Below are 18,566 nucleotides of genomic sequence, written 5' to 3' on the forward strand. Positions count from 1 at the left end.
GAGTAGCCAGAATCCACTGAAAAAAGCCATGATCTAGGATCCTGGGCCATTGTCATACCTCCTTACATCCCTCTGGGAATAGCAGGCTGGCCCTCCTACTCTGTGCTACCCTCCTCACCCTGCAGCAATCACACAGAGAGGCTGCAGGGTTTGGCTAGGGCAGGTACCTTTTTGGCCACAGCAACATGTGTGCTCCATCTCTCTCTACCTGACAACAAACACCTTGACCCTCCAAGGGGAACAGAGACAACTTTACAAGGAAGCCAAATGTTATTTATGCATATTTTAAAATACATGTGCATCCTTGCCAGCCTTGTTTAGGGAAGTTGTAACAGTATCTGGATTCTCTTCGGTCTTGTGTACAAGGAAGTTTTCATCTGCGCCTTTAAAAAAAACCCTCGCATCTCTGCCAAGATGTATTAGAGCTGTAAAAAAGGAGTCATCCTGTTCCAGGACAGCAAGGTTTATGTAACAGGGAAATCCTAACAAAAAGATACTCCCCCACCCTGCACACACTTTTCCAAGGCACATGCCACTCCAGGGTTTTCAGTTGTTTGATTTATATTTTCATCACATCTGCCACTGGTTTATTTGGATGTATTTACAAATACGTTCTTCCCCATACCCTCATTTGTACATGCCATAGAACATCTTTATAAAATGCAGCATGGCCCTCACCTCACCACAAGGATCTTTAAATAAAATATATTGTAAAGTGCTGGATACAATTCTTTTAAAAAATACTGTTTTCAGTAAAACAGATACTTGGCCACTGCATTAGCAGCTTTGTATATTGATACATTTTTAGCACAAGTCTATTTCTGTCAGATGAGCAGGAAGCTCTCATACCATCCCTCTAGCTCTCCAGTTTCAAGTCCAAAGGTTTTAGAAAATGAGGCAGAGGCAGATTATCCAGAGCCTCTGGGAAGTGCTCAGGTGAAATGGTCCTGATCAAGACACGCATGGCTCCGACAAACAGCGATGGAGGCACTAAGCCCACCAGGCACTGGAACCTGTTCTCCCCAAGAAGGTCCTGCCACTGCTGCCGGTTGTCCAACAGTTGCTGTTTCATTGCAAACTTGAGGTCCTGAGGCACGAAGAAGAAGAGGCAGTCGAGGCAGAGGAGCTTGGCACGCATGTTAGCTGCCGGCATGTGGGAGATCTGCTGCAGCAGGGTGTCGAGGGGGGTGTTGCCAGCACTGTCCTGCAGGCAGGGCGACGCGCCGTGCCCCAGCAGCAGCAGCAGGCACTCGGGCCGCACCAGTTCGCAGGCCATGTGCAAGGCTGTCTTGCCGCCCTCCACGCGGCTGCAGCCCTGGCGGTCCAGGTGCGCGGCTCTGTCGCTCGGGGGCAAGGCTTGGATGGCCTTGAGGATTCGGAAGAGCACCCGGACGCGGTTGTAGCGGACGGCCATGGCCAGGTGCGGGGCTGACTGGCAGCAGCTGAAGCTCTGGCTGGGCACAGCCAGGGCGCTCTGAGGGAACTTAGTGAGCAGGTGCCGGGCGTAGGGCTGGTGGTCGTGCACCAGCGCGTACAGCAGCGCCTCCGAGGGCGAGTACACGCTCACCTTGCCCCCATCCTCCCAGTGGAAGACCTCCATGGTCCGCATGTCCTCCAGGAACCACACGGGCAGCAGGTCCCTCACCGCCTGGTAGAAGGCGAAGGAGGATTTCTTGCACTGCTTCTGGGACTGGGCGCCGCAGCCGCCGACCCAGCGGACGCTCCAGGGCATGGCGTGCGGCCGAGTTCCGCCGGGGGCTGCCTCCCACCATCGGCCCGGACCTGCAGGAGCGGACGGGAGCTCAGTGCCGGGGCTCCCCGGGCTGCTTCCGGGGTTCGCCGGGTTGGCCCGCCCGCCTTCCCGCCGGCGCGGCGGACAGCGAGCCGGTACGACACTCCGGTGCAGGAGACACCCGTACCCTGGAGCACGGGATCGCCATCCCTCCCCTTCTCCCTCCCTCGCCCGTCCCTGCTCTTGCTGCACGGGACGTCCCTGTCCCCGGTACAAGGAAACGGCCTCTCCCTCAGCGCACAGGACGCCCATGTCCCTGGCGCACGGGAACCCGGTATGGGGAAACGGCCTCCCCGCGGTACACTGGACACTCTTATTCCCGTGCACGGAGACCCGGTACAGGGGAACGGCCTCCCACCAGTGCACAGGACGCCCATATCCCTGGTACACGGGAACCCGGTACAGGGGAACGGCCGGCCGGCCTGCCTGCCTCCCTTCCCCCGCTCCCGGCGCTCACCTCCCCGCCGGTCCCGCGGTGCCGCCCGTGCTGTGTCCGCCGCAGTGAAGGGGCGGGAGGCAGGAGCGCCGCGCGCCGCCGCGGGGCCCTTTTATGGCCCCCCCGCCCGGGCGGTGAAGGTCGGTCAGGACCGGGGAACTGTCCGGACAGCGCCGATTGGCCGCCGCCCCGGCGCCCCGGCCGCCCATTGGCTGCGCAGGGAGGACGGGGCCCGGCGCCGGCGCGTGCGTCACGGGAGGCAAAGTTCCAAGAAACTTGGCTGAGGGTTCGGAGTCCCGCGGGGGCGGGGCGGGAATGCCGCGGGGCGGGGGCCGGGGGGCACGGGGGTCCCGGGGGCGTAGGGATCCGGGCTTCCGGGAGCAGGAGGTCACAGGGATATGGGGTTCCTGAGGCATGGGGGTGTGGGGTTCTGGGGGTATAGGGATTAAGATTCCCGGGGGTATGAGGTCCCAGGGATATGGGGTCCCAGCAGTGTGAGGGTCTGGGGTCTCAAAGGTATGGAGTCCAGGTCCATGGTGTCCTGAGGGTATGGGGCCCTGAGGCTAAGGGATGCAGAGAGCAGAGGGCGCAGAGTCCTGGAGACATGGGATCCTGAGTCTGGGGGAACTGGGGCACACCACAGCCTGGACACACGAGTCAAGGGCACACGGCCTGTGCCCAGGGGCTGTGGGACACCCGGCCAGCGGGGCGTGGGAGGCCGCAGACAAGCAGTACCCGGTACACGTGTGCCGGGACAGGCGGTGTCACACGCCCGTGCCCGCCCTGGCAGGGCCCAGCCTGACCTATGCCAGTTCTTGGCTTGCTCCCTGCCCGCCCCCTGCCTGCCCCCTCGGGCTGGGGCCTGGCACTGCCCTTCGGCCAGCGCACGTGTGCAGACTCGTGCTTGTTGCTAAACTTGTTGCTCTCGGATGTCTCCAGAGAGTGACATTTGCCTGCAGCCATTCCCTCTGACAGGCACCTGTCAAGTTTGGCTCCAGAAGAGCGAGGAGATGGTCATGGCGTGGGGTGAGCCCAGCACTGCCCACAGCACTGCACCAGGTGCTCCCCTTGGGCACCTGCCGTCCCTTGGCCCTAAAATGCATATGTACAGGTGAGATCACACACTGGGAAACCATTACTGGGATCTGCTCTCTCATAAGGCCTCCTTACTGATAGCAAATACTGATCTGCTCCATCCTTGGTCCCCTGAGACCATTTCCCTCTGCCTCAGTGTGTTTGGCCCCAGTGTTTCCCCTTCTTGTATCCATTGTCCTCTCAATCAGGAAGATCAGACTCTCTGGCATCTGCAGGTGGGCCAATGCCAGTTTCACATGGGTTCACAGGCCACAGCTCTGATTTCTCTGCCCTTGGAGTTGTCCTGCTGCTGCTATTTGCTGCTGGAATGGGAGACACTCGTGCATACTGAGGGGGATCACCAGACAGGGGCTGAAATGCTCTGCTTCCCTGCAGCCCTCTCTGTGAAGCTGCTCGGGGAGGCAGGAAGCCACCAACTGTCCTGATGACCCCAATGAGTATGAAGCTGGCAGGGAACAGCCATCCCCTTTGTCGTGCCTCTTCTGAACCACCATTCAGCCAGGGAAACAATGCCTAAACTGTGCTTGGTTTGCTTTGTAACTTCTTCCCTGCCGCGTGATACTCACAGCAAACCCTGGGGATCCGTGTAAGGGGGTGCAGGCAGGTGGGAGACTGGGCAGTGACTGCATGTCACTGTCACACTTAAAAACTCTTGCTGACCACATCTGAGGGAAGAGAATAAAAGAAGGATAACATCCACTGATCTGCTTTGGCGGAGAGAATTACGTCCAGGGTTTGTCAGCATGATTCGTCATCCGAGGATCCCCGTGGATCCACCACAGCTCCTGGCGTGTTGCATGTCAGCCACAGCACAGAAAATCCTCTTTCACTGCTTGTTTCCGTTCCAGGTGAAAACCCATTAAAGGAAGCCGCTTCACCACTCCCTGCTACCACCAGGGCACTGCCCTGTAAGTCATGTCCTATCACTGCAGCCATGGGATAATTTGTACCAAAGTGCAGGAACAGAAGAAATTTTTAAAAAATAGCTGCTTCTACAGCCCTTCCTTTGTGTCTGCTCATGCCTTGCTGCCCATTGCTGGTAGCACTGGTACCCACCACATCTCTGTGTGCCACCTGCTCTGCAGGATGCTCTGAGGAGAATCCCATATCCTTTTCTAGCTGTTACCAGGACATTGGCATTGATTTGGATGTCCGGTGTGGTGATGTCAAGTTGCCCAGCCCTTTCTCCTCATCCTGCACATATGCCTGGGCAAGACAAGTAGTGTCAGAGCCCAAAGGCAAGGCATTAGCACCGTTGCAAAGCCAAACTGGCTTTTTTTTGTAGGAAATTAATATCTTTGGTGCAGAAATGGGACTGTTATTCATGGGCCAAGCTCTCCTATGGAGGTGGTGGGAATGGTTACAACCATAGTGTGCTTTGGGCCCCAGCACTGGCTTAGAAATAGACCAGAGCGTGCCAAGTCCTTTCAGCCTCGCAGCTGGTGGGTAACCCTTTGCAAATTGTATTTGTCACATACATTTGAAGTGGGAGCCTGCCTGTAGAAAAGGCAGCCTGTCTGTGGGCTGCATTGGATTACATTTGGCCCCAAAATTGTTTATAGAGTGGAGTGCTCAGCACTAGTGATGTAACAGGACAGCCCAGAAAAGTTTTACTTTTCTGATACATGTATTTTTTTGCACAGACCCATGAACATGATTTGTTTGTTTGCAGTCCAGCCTGGTTTTAATCACTTCGAATTAAGTAACTGATCTTATTATCAATCCGACTATGAGAGGGTTTATCACAGGTTCCTTGGCACATGACAGAGATTACTCTGTCGGTGCAGCCATATCCAAGTGACGTGACGTATTTTCTCAGAGCTATTTTCATCTTCACCCTCCTCTGAGACCTTGATCCTTTGGTTTCTCCAGCCAGTGACCAACTAAAACCTTCTTAATACTACGGAAACCCCAACTACGTAATCAGACGAAGGGAAAAGCTCTGCCATTTCTTGTGGCAGACGTCATTTGCTTCCTAAGGCTTTCATTAAATTGAGGGCAGGATAATTTTGGCTTAATGGACATGACTGTGTGTGTGATTAAAAGCAAAATAAAAATAGGCACTATTAGGGAGTACACTGAACATTGTCTAGTGCTGGGTTTGAGCATGAGATTGAAGATGGGCAAAGAGTACATCCCTCATTCATGCATAGGGCTGAAGGATACAGGGTTTACTCCAGTCCTTTCAAAGAATTTGTGAATGGGTTTGACTCTGAACACTTACCAGTCTCCTCTGGAAAAAGGCAGGCTCAGGAACAAAGGTCAACAGAGTTTGGACAACAGCTTCAGATCCCTGGTGGGCTGGAGCAGCACAGCTGCCACTTCACTTTTAGCCTCTGGAATCTTCATCAACAAGTCAACGAGAAATGCCTAATATCTTGTTTAGCTAAAACTGCACATCTTCAGAGGGAAGTAAGGAATGAGGAGAGTCAGGGGTTTTGGGGTAGGAGCACTGGGCTGGAATATACACACTGTATGTCCCCCTCTCACCACAGGTACATCACTGATCTTCAGTTTAATCTCCCTGTGCCACCAGTATCCCACCTGCACAAGGGATGCTGTAATGCTGGTTTGACCATCCTGTTTCATCTGGTGAGTTCTTTAGGTCAGGGAAAATATGCAAGAATATTTTTCTGGTCCTTGGGGTCTGGGGTCTGCGTGGGGAACCCTCTGCTCTGCTGTGTTAGACAGGGGAGAGACACTGGTCATCCTGCACAGAGACACGGTGGCAGAGCTGCTGGCAGTCACTGGACAGGATTTGTTCTCCTTTGGTGAGGACATGCCATGTAAGGAGGCAGATGGCAGCCCCAGGCACTCTTCAGCTCTGATGAATAATAGCTGTTGCTGACACCTCGTGGAAGCCTCACACAAACATTTTCTCAGAAACCTTTTGGTTTCATTTCTTCTCCTGCTGCTGCTGGTTCCTCTGATGAGCGTGTCCTTTGTTTCTGTCACCTCAGGACCCTTGGCTGCCTTCAGCACCAGGGATGGGAAGGCAGCAAGGGAAGCTGCCTGGGGCTGCCTGGTAAGGAGGAGTGCACATCTTCCTGCATGGTGGTGAGTGATGGCTGCTCACCATGGATGGCTGTTGCACATCAGATGCAGAGATGAGAGCACCTCCTTCCTATACCCACCTGGATCATGTACATGCCTTTTGTGTGTCTCTTTGCCCATCTCCATTTTTCAGGGGAGCATTTTGGCAAGTAGCTGTTCTTTCATTTCAGAATATCAAATCAGTTTGGAAAAGATAGAGAAGTTTTCCTGGGAAGTGCAAAAATATTTTCATTTGAGAAACAAGACAGCTGATTAGAGAGTCAGTGGTGATCTGGCTTGGGGCAATGCTCCTGGCTCCCTTGCTGGAATCATCAGACCACATCACCATGTCCAGGGGAAAAGTAGTGGCCTGGAACCTTGCCCTGTCCTCATTACTCACCATTGCACTGTTTTGCTCAGCATCCACCTCTTATTCCTCCTCAGTCTTTATTTGTATTACAATCAATCTCTGCTTGCTTGACTTTGTGTGAATCACTATTTCACACTGAGCCAGAGCTACCCATAACCTTGGCTGCTCTGCTTTCTCTGCTGCATTATAGGGTCAGCTCCATCCTGATCCATGGCATGAAAGAAAAATCTGCTTTGGAAACAACAAAGTGAGCAAACCTTCTCTTGTTATTCTTGTTTCCTGTCTGTTGCTGAGCAAATTCTAAAAATCTGCATCCAAAATGGTTCTTGGTGGAGTAGGTTGTCCAGAGACCTTGAGGAGTCTCCTTCCCTGAAGATATTAAAAACTGCCTGGATACAATCCAGAGTAACATGTTCCCGGGGACTCTGCTTGAATAGGGGGGTTGGACTAGATGACCTCCAGTGGTCCCTTCCAACCTTATCCATTTTTGATTCTTGAGAGCCCAAATGAAGCTCTGATACATTTTGTTTTTGAAAGGAAATTTCTCCAGTGGCTCTATAGGAAGTATATAATGTGAGGGTTGACTGCTGTCAGACATCAGTCCCAGCTGATGAGAGGCTGAATAAATGGCTCAGCTGTTGTCACAGATTTGTTGATGTTGCCCACCAGTGGGATTACCCAATTTTTAAGGCTTTGAAACTTATTTTTTATTCTGGTTCCTTGATAAAGTGGTCTGGAAGAGTAAGGTGGGCAGCAAGGTGATGAGCTCCTTCAGCTGCAGCTGTTTTGCAAGCCCTCAGGGATGCTCACAGGCTGTCATCAGTATCCTCTTCACCTTGGCTGGGTTCACAGCCCACCTTTCATTAAGCCATGATTTTGGAACCTGCAGTAAAAGAGCCACGTTCATCCTTTTGGAAACTTAGGGAAATTCCAAGAGCTGCAGCAGAGATTAAGTTTCATCCAGCATATTACAGAGGGAAGCTGAAAAGTGTGCTTGGCCCTTAAAAGTCTACCGAGTACCTTTTGGGGAGCCTTTCTGTTTTGTAAGCAAGCAGTCAAGAGGGGTCAGAGACCTCCGGGTGCTTGTGGATGATTTCGGCCTTCAGCTTGATGTTGGTTGTTAAAAATATTTTCCCAGATGTATTAATATGACCAGACTGGATTGCATCTGAGCTGAACATTGTGAGCCTGAGGCAGGACATAAATATAGAAGCAAAACAGGCTGACATAAGAGTCATCTGTCCTCTTCTACACAAGAAGTGAAGGGGAAAGAGAGGGAACTTATTCTGTTGCAATTTTTAGACACTTCCAGGAATTAGTCTGAACCTCAGAGAGTGCCTGGATGGGGTTCTGAGGCACAGAAGCCCCCACGTATCCCTCTCTCAGCCCCTGGTGTGCTGTGTCAGAGGACTGCACACTCAGCACATTTTTAGCCCAGGTTTAGATCTGCCTAGACAAGGTCTGCAATCAGGAGTGACTATTTGTTTGATGTGTTTGCCTAACAGGATTACCCTTATCATAATGATATAGCAACCTGGCCTTGGCAGAGCAACTCCCAAGGGCACAAGGGGTCAAACCCTTGCCTCCATTGCCCCAAATATGCACAGCATAACTTGTCTCTTATTGTGCAATATCCAGCCATGCTTCAGTTGGCATTCAGTGCTCTGGTTTGGGAAAGAGCAATTGTGCCAGGTACTGCTGCCTGCTGACATCACACTTGGCATTTCTCTCCCCACCTAAAAAAAAAAATAAAAATTCAAAAGTTAGAAAAATGATGCAGAGTTTTATAATTAGAGATGAGAATGGCTTTTACAGTGGGAATTGCTCTGAGCAGGTGCCTGATTGAATTCAATGTGAATTTGTTGCCCTGGCTCCCTCAGAACCAATGAATTGCTTGCCTTTTGCATTATATATCATGAACATGCCTTAAATTCATTACAAAGTCATCTGTTTGTCTATAAAAGTATACCTGTGATTATTGCATTTTGCTACTTAAAACATTCAAGGATGGTTCAGGATGAAAGCTCAGTTTTCCTGTAAGTAAGTAGGATAAAGGTTTTGTTTTGCTAAAGCAGAGCCTGGCCCCACAGGGGATCAGTACCCAGGTTTATCCATTCCAGTTTCTGGTCAGGCTGTGGACATCTCCTTGTTCTCTGTTGGTGTCATTTTAACCCCAGCACTTTTCAGTCCAGTGGATGTGAGCCTGTCCTCATCATCTCCTGGGCTATTTGTGGAAGCAGAACCTGCCACTCACTATGTGCTGGTTCCAAAACAAGCAGGATGCTCTGTTTATAATGTGCTATAATTGGCCTGAATGAAACCTGTGGTTCAGGCTGCAGGGCCCAGGACTGCTGATGCAGCAGCACCCTAATTTCAAGCAAAGCTGCTGGGAATGCCGAAATGGCTTTGCATAAAGCTGAGGGATGTGTAGGTACATAGTGTTAGCGGTATGTTCACAAGCTCCTGGTTTCTGGAGCAGGCTGTACTTGTCAGGGCTGTGTAGATCCCCTTCTCTAGATGAGGTTTGGGGGGATGGAGCCTCCTTGGAGCAAAGCAGAGATATCCTCTTTCTGCAGCAGCTTCACTATGTAGATGCTTGGGTTGCCATGGGGAGCTTTACCCTAACCATCCTTTTTTTTCCCAAGGCATTTGTAGCTGACATGTGAGTAGGGCTCTGTGACTCAGACATTACCTATCCAACCATTGGGTCTCAATTATTTGAGTTCACCTGTAATTGGTATATATTTAATTTTGGTGGCATATGTGGCTGTTCAGACCCTGCTGTTCAGCATGGAACTGTTCCGACCTTGCAGCTCATTGTAGGACAAACTACTATCTAAGATAAAGCAAAGCAGCCCCCTCACTTTTGTTTAGAGGCTGGTACATTCAGTATAATGCTCACCCAAAAGTTGTATTTGATCTGGCTTTGCTGTATGAAACCCCTCTGCTCTTTCAGCTCTAAAACACAATAGATATATGGCCAAGCAGAAACATTAAAAAAAGAAATGGCTAATGCTTTGCGTGTCTTAGAGGACTTATTTTTATTCCCATTTGTTCACTCTCTCTGCTCTTGGCTGCTGCTGAGTCTGTTGAAATAACAAACAGGGAAGAAGAAAGAGGGCAGCTCTGTCGTGAGCTTCCTTTGGTGGGAAGTGTCTGCGGTGCAGCAGTTAACTCCAACGGTGACTGCAGCCTCCGCAGCTCTGCCGCCAGCAGCCCAACGGGAAACCCGCCCTGTTTTTCTGAAGAAAAGATTGGATTATCAGTCAAAAGCCTTTTTTTTTTTTTTTTTCTGCAGAGTGGTGTTTAGAAAGAGTCTGTCTTTTGCTTTGTAAAAAAGTGGTCAGAAATCTTCTACTGCTGCATGCAGCTGTTCTTCTGCCAAGAAAACCTCCCGGGCCTGGTGATGAGGCCTCTGCAATATTTCTGGTTTCTCTGTAATTACTTTCTAATTAAATTTTCAAATCCAAGTACAATCAGGAGGTTAAACCATAGCGAGTTCATAGTAGGGTCTTTCCATTTGCTTTTTCTTTCTCTAAGTCAGTAGCTATCCTCTATGTAAAGGTGATAGATAATTTTGTGAATATAAGGTGCTTAAAATCAGGGTAGCAATGCCTTTTACCTGATGGATTCAGCACTAGCATAATTTTATGCACTCTCTATCTGGAAGCACTGCTGTTGCATAGAAATTCTTATAACTGCCTCATCAGATTTGTCCATTAGTGTATCTACTCATGGCTTATTAAGTGGCTGGGGCATTAGGGTCCAAGCTTTCCTTGCCAGGATTTTCCTCTACTCTTCCACATGCAATTTAAGAAAATGGGAGGACTGATGTTTCCAAAGTGTTGCAAGAGTTTTGTGATGCCTTCACCCCAGAAAACAGAACAAAAAAAAGGTCTAAAAAGATGATGTAAAGTAATTGGGAGATGAGATACGTGACAAAAACTAGCCACGTGTAAATAGTGAAGGTGAGAAACAACTGAACTCAGCTGCTAAGCACTGCACAAAGGTCAGCTTGCTCCCTGCCACCACCAGAGTCTTGCAGGGGCCCCAGTGGTCTCCTCCCCTTTGGCTCTGCTCCCTGGACCTCTCCTATAGCCCTGCTTGGATACCAGGACCAGGATAAGCTGACTGGGCTCACCATTGCTTTCCATCTCCACAGCAGGGCTGCCCACAGTGAAGCAGCCACTGTTGAAGTGAACGGAGTGTTTGGAGCAGATGCAAGATTTTTACCGCAGAAAAGTGTGAAGCACACTTGGACAAAGGTCTTGGGCTCCTTCAGATGTTTTTGCAGTGCTGTTAGCAGAGCCCATCCTGGCCACCCATCCCATCTGTGTACCTCACTTGCCGACATGGACTGTCACCAATGGGGCTGTTCTGTGGCTCCTGGGAGTGCTGCTGTTCAGGAGCTCACTCAGAGCTGGGTATGGCAGCACCCGCTGAAGCACCCAACAGTGCAAGTGGGAATTTCAGTCACGCTGAGAAGCTTTGTAGGAGACAAAATTTGTAGGAGACAAAAAATTACTCAGGCTCATCTCTTCACATGTCTACTTTGTTACTGTCAGCTTCTAGCCCCGCTCTCCTGCTCCCAAACTGGGGATGGCAGAATAAGAAGTGCCTGTGTCCTGGTTTACAACCAGGTGTTTCAGCTTAATGAAGAAAGTGGATCTGGGATAATATACCAGTGTGATAAAGGGAGTAAGCCTTGGAGTAAGTTCTGTGCTTAGGAGAGGGAATATTGTGGCATTGGGTTTATTAGATGATGTCAGCATTTAAACTCCCTTAGACCTGTGTTTTGGTTAAGCCCACGAGAAATGTAAGAGTTCATTTGATTTTACCCTGGAAACCTGGCTGCCATCTCTGAGGCACAAATGCTCCTGGAGATAGCCTGTTCTTGCAATTCATGTATTCTGTGAAGCAGAAGGAAAAACATTTTGGCCAGGGTTCAAGCACCTTTCTTGGTTGTCTTGGTGATAAGTGCCTGATAAAAGTTAAAGGTCTTTGCTTGCTTGTATAGAATAAAAGCAGCTTTGCTTAAGTTACTGCTGACATCCATGGTCTTCCAGAGGGTGCTGATCTGTTGTTCCCAGTGTCTGGGCTATTCTTGGTGAGTAAGACAAGGTTGTGTTCTGTGGGTTGTAGCTTGTCCTGTGTCAGAGGTGACTTTCCAATCTGTAGCATGCAGCAGTGGCTGTGTCATGGCAAACATGTGCAGTAAGCTGGATGCTCCCTCTGAGGGGCTGGGCTTTGTGGAAAGAGTATGGGATGGTGGCACAAGCCCACTGCAGTTGGCAGCCTGCTGCAATGGCCCCTGGAAGCAAGCCAAAGGTAGCTGCTGTGTTAGCACCATCATTAGGTTTCAGAGTTGACAGCATGTGCAGATGCAAAGGCGAGGGGAGCCTCCTTGGCACTGCCACTTCCAGTGTTTTGTTGTCTGGGAAAGAAGGGACTGTTTCTCTGATGCTTAGTTTGTGCTCTGAGAGACTGAAGTGTTTTTGAGGGCAAGATTTTTTTAGCAGAAGTGTGAGAATGGTGATGGGGGGAGAAGTGATGTGAGGTCAAAGCAGTGAGATGTGACATTCAGGTTTTCTTTCAGGGCTCCAGGGGGCTGAAGCAGATGTCAGAAGCTGAACTCCTTGAGTCATCTGCAGTGGTGAGGATGGAGCTGCATTCCCCCTGCTGCCTTCAGCCCCTGCTCTCACAGGGCTTTCCCAGTCCCATCTGCCTGACACCATGGGCAACTTCCCAAAGCTAGAACCTCAACTGCCTTCGTTTCTGCACAGTTAGTCATTTCCCACTTATAAACAAACATTTTGGAGACACTAGAGAAACTGAGCCACCAAGAGGACAAAGTTCTGTTGCTTTTATAGTAGCTCATTCACCAGTGAGTTTCACTGTACAGCAGCTCAGCTGAACTGAAACCACCCTCTGCTTGTCATACAGGGAGCAGGAAAATATGCTTCTGGAGCAGGCCAGTCTTTCAATCATCAGCTTGACTTCCACTTAAAATGTTGTAGTTGAGGTGGCTTTGTTCTGAATTTTTTTAAAATCTGTCTTGAGACATCTTGTTCCTTATATGCAGAGGTCTTCCTGGGTTCCTCTGAGGATGCTTGCATTGGCAGTGCAATGGAGATCTGAAGTGTGGTTGTTGCTGTAAAAAGTCAAGCAATTCCCGTCAATCCTTGAAAAAAAAAGAGGAATCTGCTCACCCATGTTTAACTGCTGCCTGGCTTCTGCAGTTTTCTAACCTTCATTTCCATTTGTGACCTGCCCATAGGTGTGTGCTCACACTTCCTCCTGCTGACCCGGGCAGGGCATTCTGCGCCTGGCATGTGGCTCCACACTGACGTGGTTCACGAAAATCCAATGTGGCTGAGGGCACACACAGCTTGGGGGTGAATTATTGCCAAGTCTCCTGGAGCATTACCCAGCAGTGCTGGAAATGGCCCCAGGGATCAACACTCTTGCAAATGATCAGCCAGCCCCTTCCTCAGAGAGGTCCTTATAGGAAAATGTTTGTAGGGTCTAAAGTGGAAAATTGTTTTTAAAAAAAATCTCAGAGAGAGGGATAAATAATCAAAAAGCACTGGGAAGTGTTTAAATCAAATTTTAAACAGCATAGTGGACATTTTAGTTGAGAGAATTATTCTTGTATCATTAAAAAAAAATTAAAATTCCAAACTTAATTATTTACCTAAAAGCTGTATCACGAGGGGCAGATGCTGCCAGCATGCGGGGCTGAGCCAGAACTCCAGGTCCTATGGCTCCTGCTCTGTCCACAGGCTTTGGGCTGGCACAGGCACAGTGCTCTTTCCTGCCTGCCACCAGCCTGGTAAACACGGCTGGCTTGAGCTCAAGTTTAGCACAAGCTCGGTCAGGCACCTGATAAATCTAAGCCAAAACCGAAGTGCGTTTGGCTGCTGAGGATGGAGTTGCTGTCAATTTGTTTTTCTCAGCTCAGCAGTTTCCCCTGAGATCTCCATCAACAAATCAATGCTCGGTGTCGCGCTGTCCTGCCTCAGCTCCTCATCCCGGCAGCTGTGCGTGTCCTCAAGTCGCCCACGGCCACTCCGAGCAGCAGCCTGGGGCTGGCTCAACACTGAGCTTAACTCCCATCGGAGCTGCTGGGATTCAGTTCAGAGCTCAGTGAGTGCCAAGTGCTCCCTGGACTGGAATACACACCTGGCTGCCGTGAGAGGGGTGTGCAACTCTTACATAACCCTTTTGGGTTCCCTCTGGTTTGCTGCACTTCATTAGGAGCCAGAATTTTACATTTTCTGCTGGGCTTCCCCCTCTGAAGTGACAGCCTGACTCTGTGAGGCGGATTCAGGTTTTCCATTTGGGTATTTCCAGTGACATTGGTCAGGCACAAAAATCATGTGATCTGAAGGAGCAACTTTGCCTCTTACCCCAAATGTCAGATTCTTTCTCTCTTTTAAAAAAATATTTTCATTTTTAGGACTCTTTTTCCTAAACTGTTTAAAGCTAGGAAAAATCCCCATAACCTCTAATAAAATTAGGACCACGATACAAATCACCAGGGCTCTTCCTACGGGCATTTCGGCTAAAGTTGACTCGCGGTGCCTGTTCCAACTTGCAGCAGCCGCGAGTGCATCAGCAGCCAAAGGTTCCCCCCTGCAGCACAGTGACAGCTACTGCAGGTGCCCCATCAGCTGGAGCTCATTTATCCATGAGGATTTTTCCTGTTTTTGAAAAAACGTAAGAAAAAAAAGTATCTTCTGCTGCTAAAATCCAGAGAAAATTCTACTGACTTCAGCAAAAGCAGATGGGATTGTTAATGTCTATGACGGAATTGGCAATTATCGGCACTACTTTTCCTTTGTGGGACCCAATCTGACGGAATTTCCCAGGGAGATATGTTGGGTCACAGTTTACAATTTTGCTCCTCACCCATGATGGGGCATGAAGAAAAAATGGGCTAAAACTGTATGTGGTTCAAGGAACAACTGAAAAAATTCATAGTGAAACGTGCTGAGGGACACTGAGGCAACACCACAGCCCAAGGACGGGGCTAAGAATCAAACTGCTGGAGGCAGTGGGGTCTTTTAGGGGAGAAGTTTGGTTGATTCTCTGTTCTTGTAACACCCCCTCTTCTGGGTGTACCCGGGAATGATGGACCTTCACATGATCCAGCCCTACCACTCATCTCATGGGCATCTGTGCCAATGCTTGCCAAAGCGTTTGGGCTTGCTGTTTCTTCATGTTCTAGCCAGATTTAGGTAAATGAAACTAAATGTACTACACAGAGGTCACAGACGAAATGCACATTCCAACTTTACCTGGTTAGATCCTTTTCTAAAGGAAAATTGAACTCCTGAAAAACATTCTGGCCTTGTGCATCATCTACACCAAGAGCATCTGCAGGAGTATATATTGACCTGCTCCATTTTAGGGATGCAATGGGGCTTGGCCAGCAGTTGGCAGAGGCTCGTAAAGCAGTTGGGGTGCTTTGTTTCCCTCTTACATGCACATACAGACCCCCTGAGCTCTTAGCTGGCTGCTGGCACAGCCCTCAGTGTAGCACAGACTGTGTTTTCTCATGTGAAATTCAATAAATTCAGCATTTTGAGGACCTCGGCATAATCAGGGTTTTCAATCTTCTCCTTCATTGCCTTCTAATATACCCTCCTAACAATTAACTCTGTGTGTTGGGAGAACGCCAAATGCAGGGTAAAAGACTTCGTTTTTCTTTCCCATAATTAAATGTCGTGTTCGCTGCTGTCTTTCCCACTCGATTAAGTGTCCGTGTATGGTCTAAAATGCTCCTTGGTGAATTAGCATAAAGTCTGTCAGGATTTCAACCAACATTCTGCCTCCCGCTGCATCTGTGCAGCTCACAAAGGGCAGCGTTGGCTGGCAGTGGGGGCCTGGAGATGGGTTTACTGCAACTCTGAAAAATCCACTTGCAAACCTCTCCCTGGTCTCCCTCCGTGCTGCAGGCTGATTGGGGCAGCTAGCTGATGAATGTCTTTTTTTAAATTTACATCTAAAGACATATTGGAGAAATATTCCCCAAGCCGGACTCTGGCAACATCTACAGCACTGCATGTGATCTGGGCTGGGAGGTGAAATACCAACTTTCCACCAGTTCAGGATGAGCTGGAAGTGGGATGATGACTGGGGTCCTCAGCACAGGATGAGCAGTGGGGTTATCCTGGTTGGCAGCCCTGTCCTGGGGAATGGCCACTTTCCCAAAAAAGTATTCCCTGGAGCCAGTGCACATTTTGCCACACCCCCAGGGCTGGTTTGTGCCCCCCAGTTCCAGAGTCTGTAAACCCAGCACTAAAACATGTCCCAAGTGCCACATCTGCATATCTTTTAAATACCTCCAGGGACAGTGACTCCACCACTTCCCTGAGCAGCCTGTTCTGTGCAGCACCTTCCCTGGGCAGCTTCATTACCATTTCAGTGAAGACATTTTTCCTCATATCCAATCTGAACCTCCTGGGACAACTTGAAGCTGTTTTCTCTTGTCCTATTTCTTGTTTCTTTAATTTTCATAATTCTTCAATCTTCACAACTTCAGGTTTGTTATCAAGTCCAGAGGCAGTCCCTGATATGGGAGGATGGGTCATTTTAAGTTGAGAGAAGACTTAGTGGTGAGGGGAACAGAGCTGGCAGATAAACCTGGAATGTGACTGTAAGTCCCAAGCCCTCTTTGTCCAGAGATACCTCTGTTCCCTGAGAAATGATTACACTGGGTGGGATCTTATACTACTGCTGTTTCCCCAACTCCTCCTGCAGCTCTCTCCATGTCCTTTGAATAAACAGCTGCAGAAAGGGAGCCTTTGTTTCCAGAAGCGTTGGGGGAATGGCTCGTGGTGGTACAGATAACCCTGCCTGTTGAGGAGAGGCTGCAGTACAACTGAGAGGGTACACAATGAATTATTCACCAGCTGTTTCCTCTTCTTTCAAGACATTTTCTGTAAAAACAGGGACTGGAAGTGGTGCATGTGAGATATGCAATCAACAACACAGAAGGAGTTTGAGCTTTTGGCTTGCTGGGTACTCAGACCATCCTTCACGAGGAACTGTGCAAACTGGTTTGTGCAAATCTCTGTCTGGACCTCCATGATGTTTGACTGCAGGTGGCCCATAAATGTGTTTTCTTTTTCTCTCAATGCCTGCTGAAGACCTGAAAATCTGATTTACGGAAGTGCCAGGTGGCTGCAGCTTTGACAGATGTTGTTAGGAGTGATGCTTTAAACACACAGAGAGAGGCACAGTGCCATGCACCCCCATGACTGGGTTCTTGGGGCTTTCTGCTTGGGCCCCTGGCTGTTTGCAGCCTCTCCTTTGCCTGGCCCAGTCCCTAAGGAGGGGACAATGACAGCTCCTCCCTCCTCGGGCTGCAGATAGAGGAGATGGTCTCACATTGGTGAGCACTGGGCTGCATTGGTGAGGTGCAGTGGAAAAAAGCCGATGAGAAAAAAATGCAGGTACCCATGTCTGAGTCCAGCATGTGAAAAAGAAATTACCTAAGATGTGAATAAAAGGCATTGCTGGGGTTTTTTTTCTTTCTTTCAACCTGGCTATTCAAACTGCCATGAAAAATATGTCTGTTCTTTTCTTTCATAACCTCTTACAAGCTCTCAATTTTAGCCTGCACTCCCCAGAGCCCATAAAATAAATGGGTAGAAACACCATAAAAACGAACAAAATCCCAAACCATAGCTAGTTCATATTCTGAGTGTCTCATTAAATGTGTATTAAGGAAAATCCCTCATCTTACATAAATATGTAATTGTTTATAAATCTGTAACTAATTTTAAGCTATTTGAAACAGCCTTATAGTAGAATGACTTTCTAGAAATTGAGGGGGGTGCCAGCTGACAGCACTAAAGGACAAGAACAGATTAGATGTGAAATATCTCTATTTTAATATATTTGAAAAATTTTCCCAGAAAAATTACAGGCTAAAAAAAAAAGGTAAAATTGCTTATTTATTTCATGTTTTTGCCTTTAAATAATAAGAATATTTCCCCCCTAGGAGCTCAGCAGCCTGCCACACCCAGGAACTGAGGACTTAACCAGGCATCAGCTGGTCAGGCCACCTTCCTCTCCTGCTGTCATTTTTTAGCAGTGGGTACTCAGCCTGCTTTCTGCCATCACCTCCACCTCTACAGGGCAACAGCATAGATGTGACAGAGTTATTGAGAAAGGCTAGTATCTCCCAGTACTGCCTTGCCTATTTGCATAAGAGCTGTCTTAGAGCTGGAAAACAGTCTAATGTGCCTGCAGTTCCAAAGGGAACTCATGGCAGGAGGAACACAGAAAAAAATGGACACATTTCTGTTCCTCATGCTGAATATTGATGCACAATGCGTACAACACCTGGCCTGTGCAGCCAAATCCTACCTGATCCCCTGGCCCTGATGCAGGGGATGAGAAATTCTTCCCAGTCTGCTGGGTCACATGCTGACAAGGTCTAGACGTCAAGCTGAGACGTGCCCAGCCATTTCACAACCCTAGCCAGGTCCTATTCCAAGAAAGTAAGAGCACGGTAAAGTTCTGTATCCTCCTCCTTCAGTGCTGTCCCCAGCTGAGCAGCATCCTTCACAGGTGCCCTCCTGCTCCCAATTGTACCTTTACCATGAAACCAGAGGAGGACTCCAGGCTTTCTTCAATCTGTCTGGGGAGGGAGGAAATAGGATCCTGTCTCCTAAGGGAAGGTGGAAACAGCTGAGTTGGTAAGGAGAAAATATATCCCTGTCCTGGCTGTGCCTGGGCTCCAGCACCAACTCCCTCTCTAAGTGCTTTGGAGGGGAGTTAAAACGTTGCTGCCCCTTTGGTGGAGACTGAGCTGGCTCCAGAGCGGG

General features: G+C 49.1%; 1 protein-coding gene across 1 annotated transcript; it reads right to left on the reverse strand.

The window, feature by feature from the left end:
• Window positions 1-543: 543 nt before the first annotated feature.
• Window positions 544-2,411, reverse strand: ANKRD9 (ankyrin repeat domain 9). Its single transcript, XM_014871945.2, has 2 exons — window positions 2,250-2,411; window positions 544-1,782 (listed from the first exon to the last, which is right to left on the reverse strand). The coding sequence occupies exon 2, from the start codon at window positions 1,730-1,732 to the stop codon at window positions 857-859; it is 876 nt and encodes a 291-aa protein (XP_014727431.1). The 5' UTR covers window positions 1,733-1,782; window positions 2,250-2,411; the 3' UTR covers window positions 544-856.
• Window positions 2,412-18,566: the final 16,155 nt, after the last annotated feature.

This window comes from Sturnus vulgaris, chromosome 6 (genome assembly GCF_052056855.1).
Source record: "Sturnus vulgaris isolate bStuVul1 chromosome 6, bStuVul1.hap1, whole genome shotgun sequence".
Classification (NCBI taxonomy): domain Eukaryota; kingdom Metazoa; phylum Chordata; class Aves; order Passeriformes; family Sturnidae; genus Sturnus; species Sturnus vulgaris.

What these genes read in the sequence shown, in the direction of transcription:
- ANKRD9 (XM_014871945.2), bottom strand. Translation starts at nt 1,732, where the DNA reads ATGCCCTGGAGCGTCCGCTGGGTCGGCGGCTGCGGCGCCCAGTCCCAG.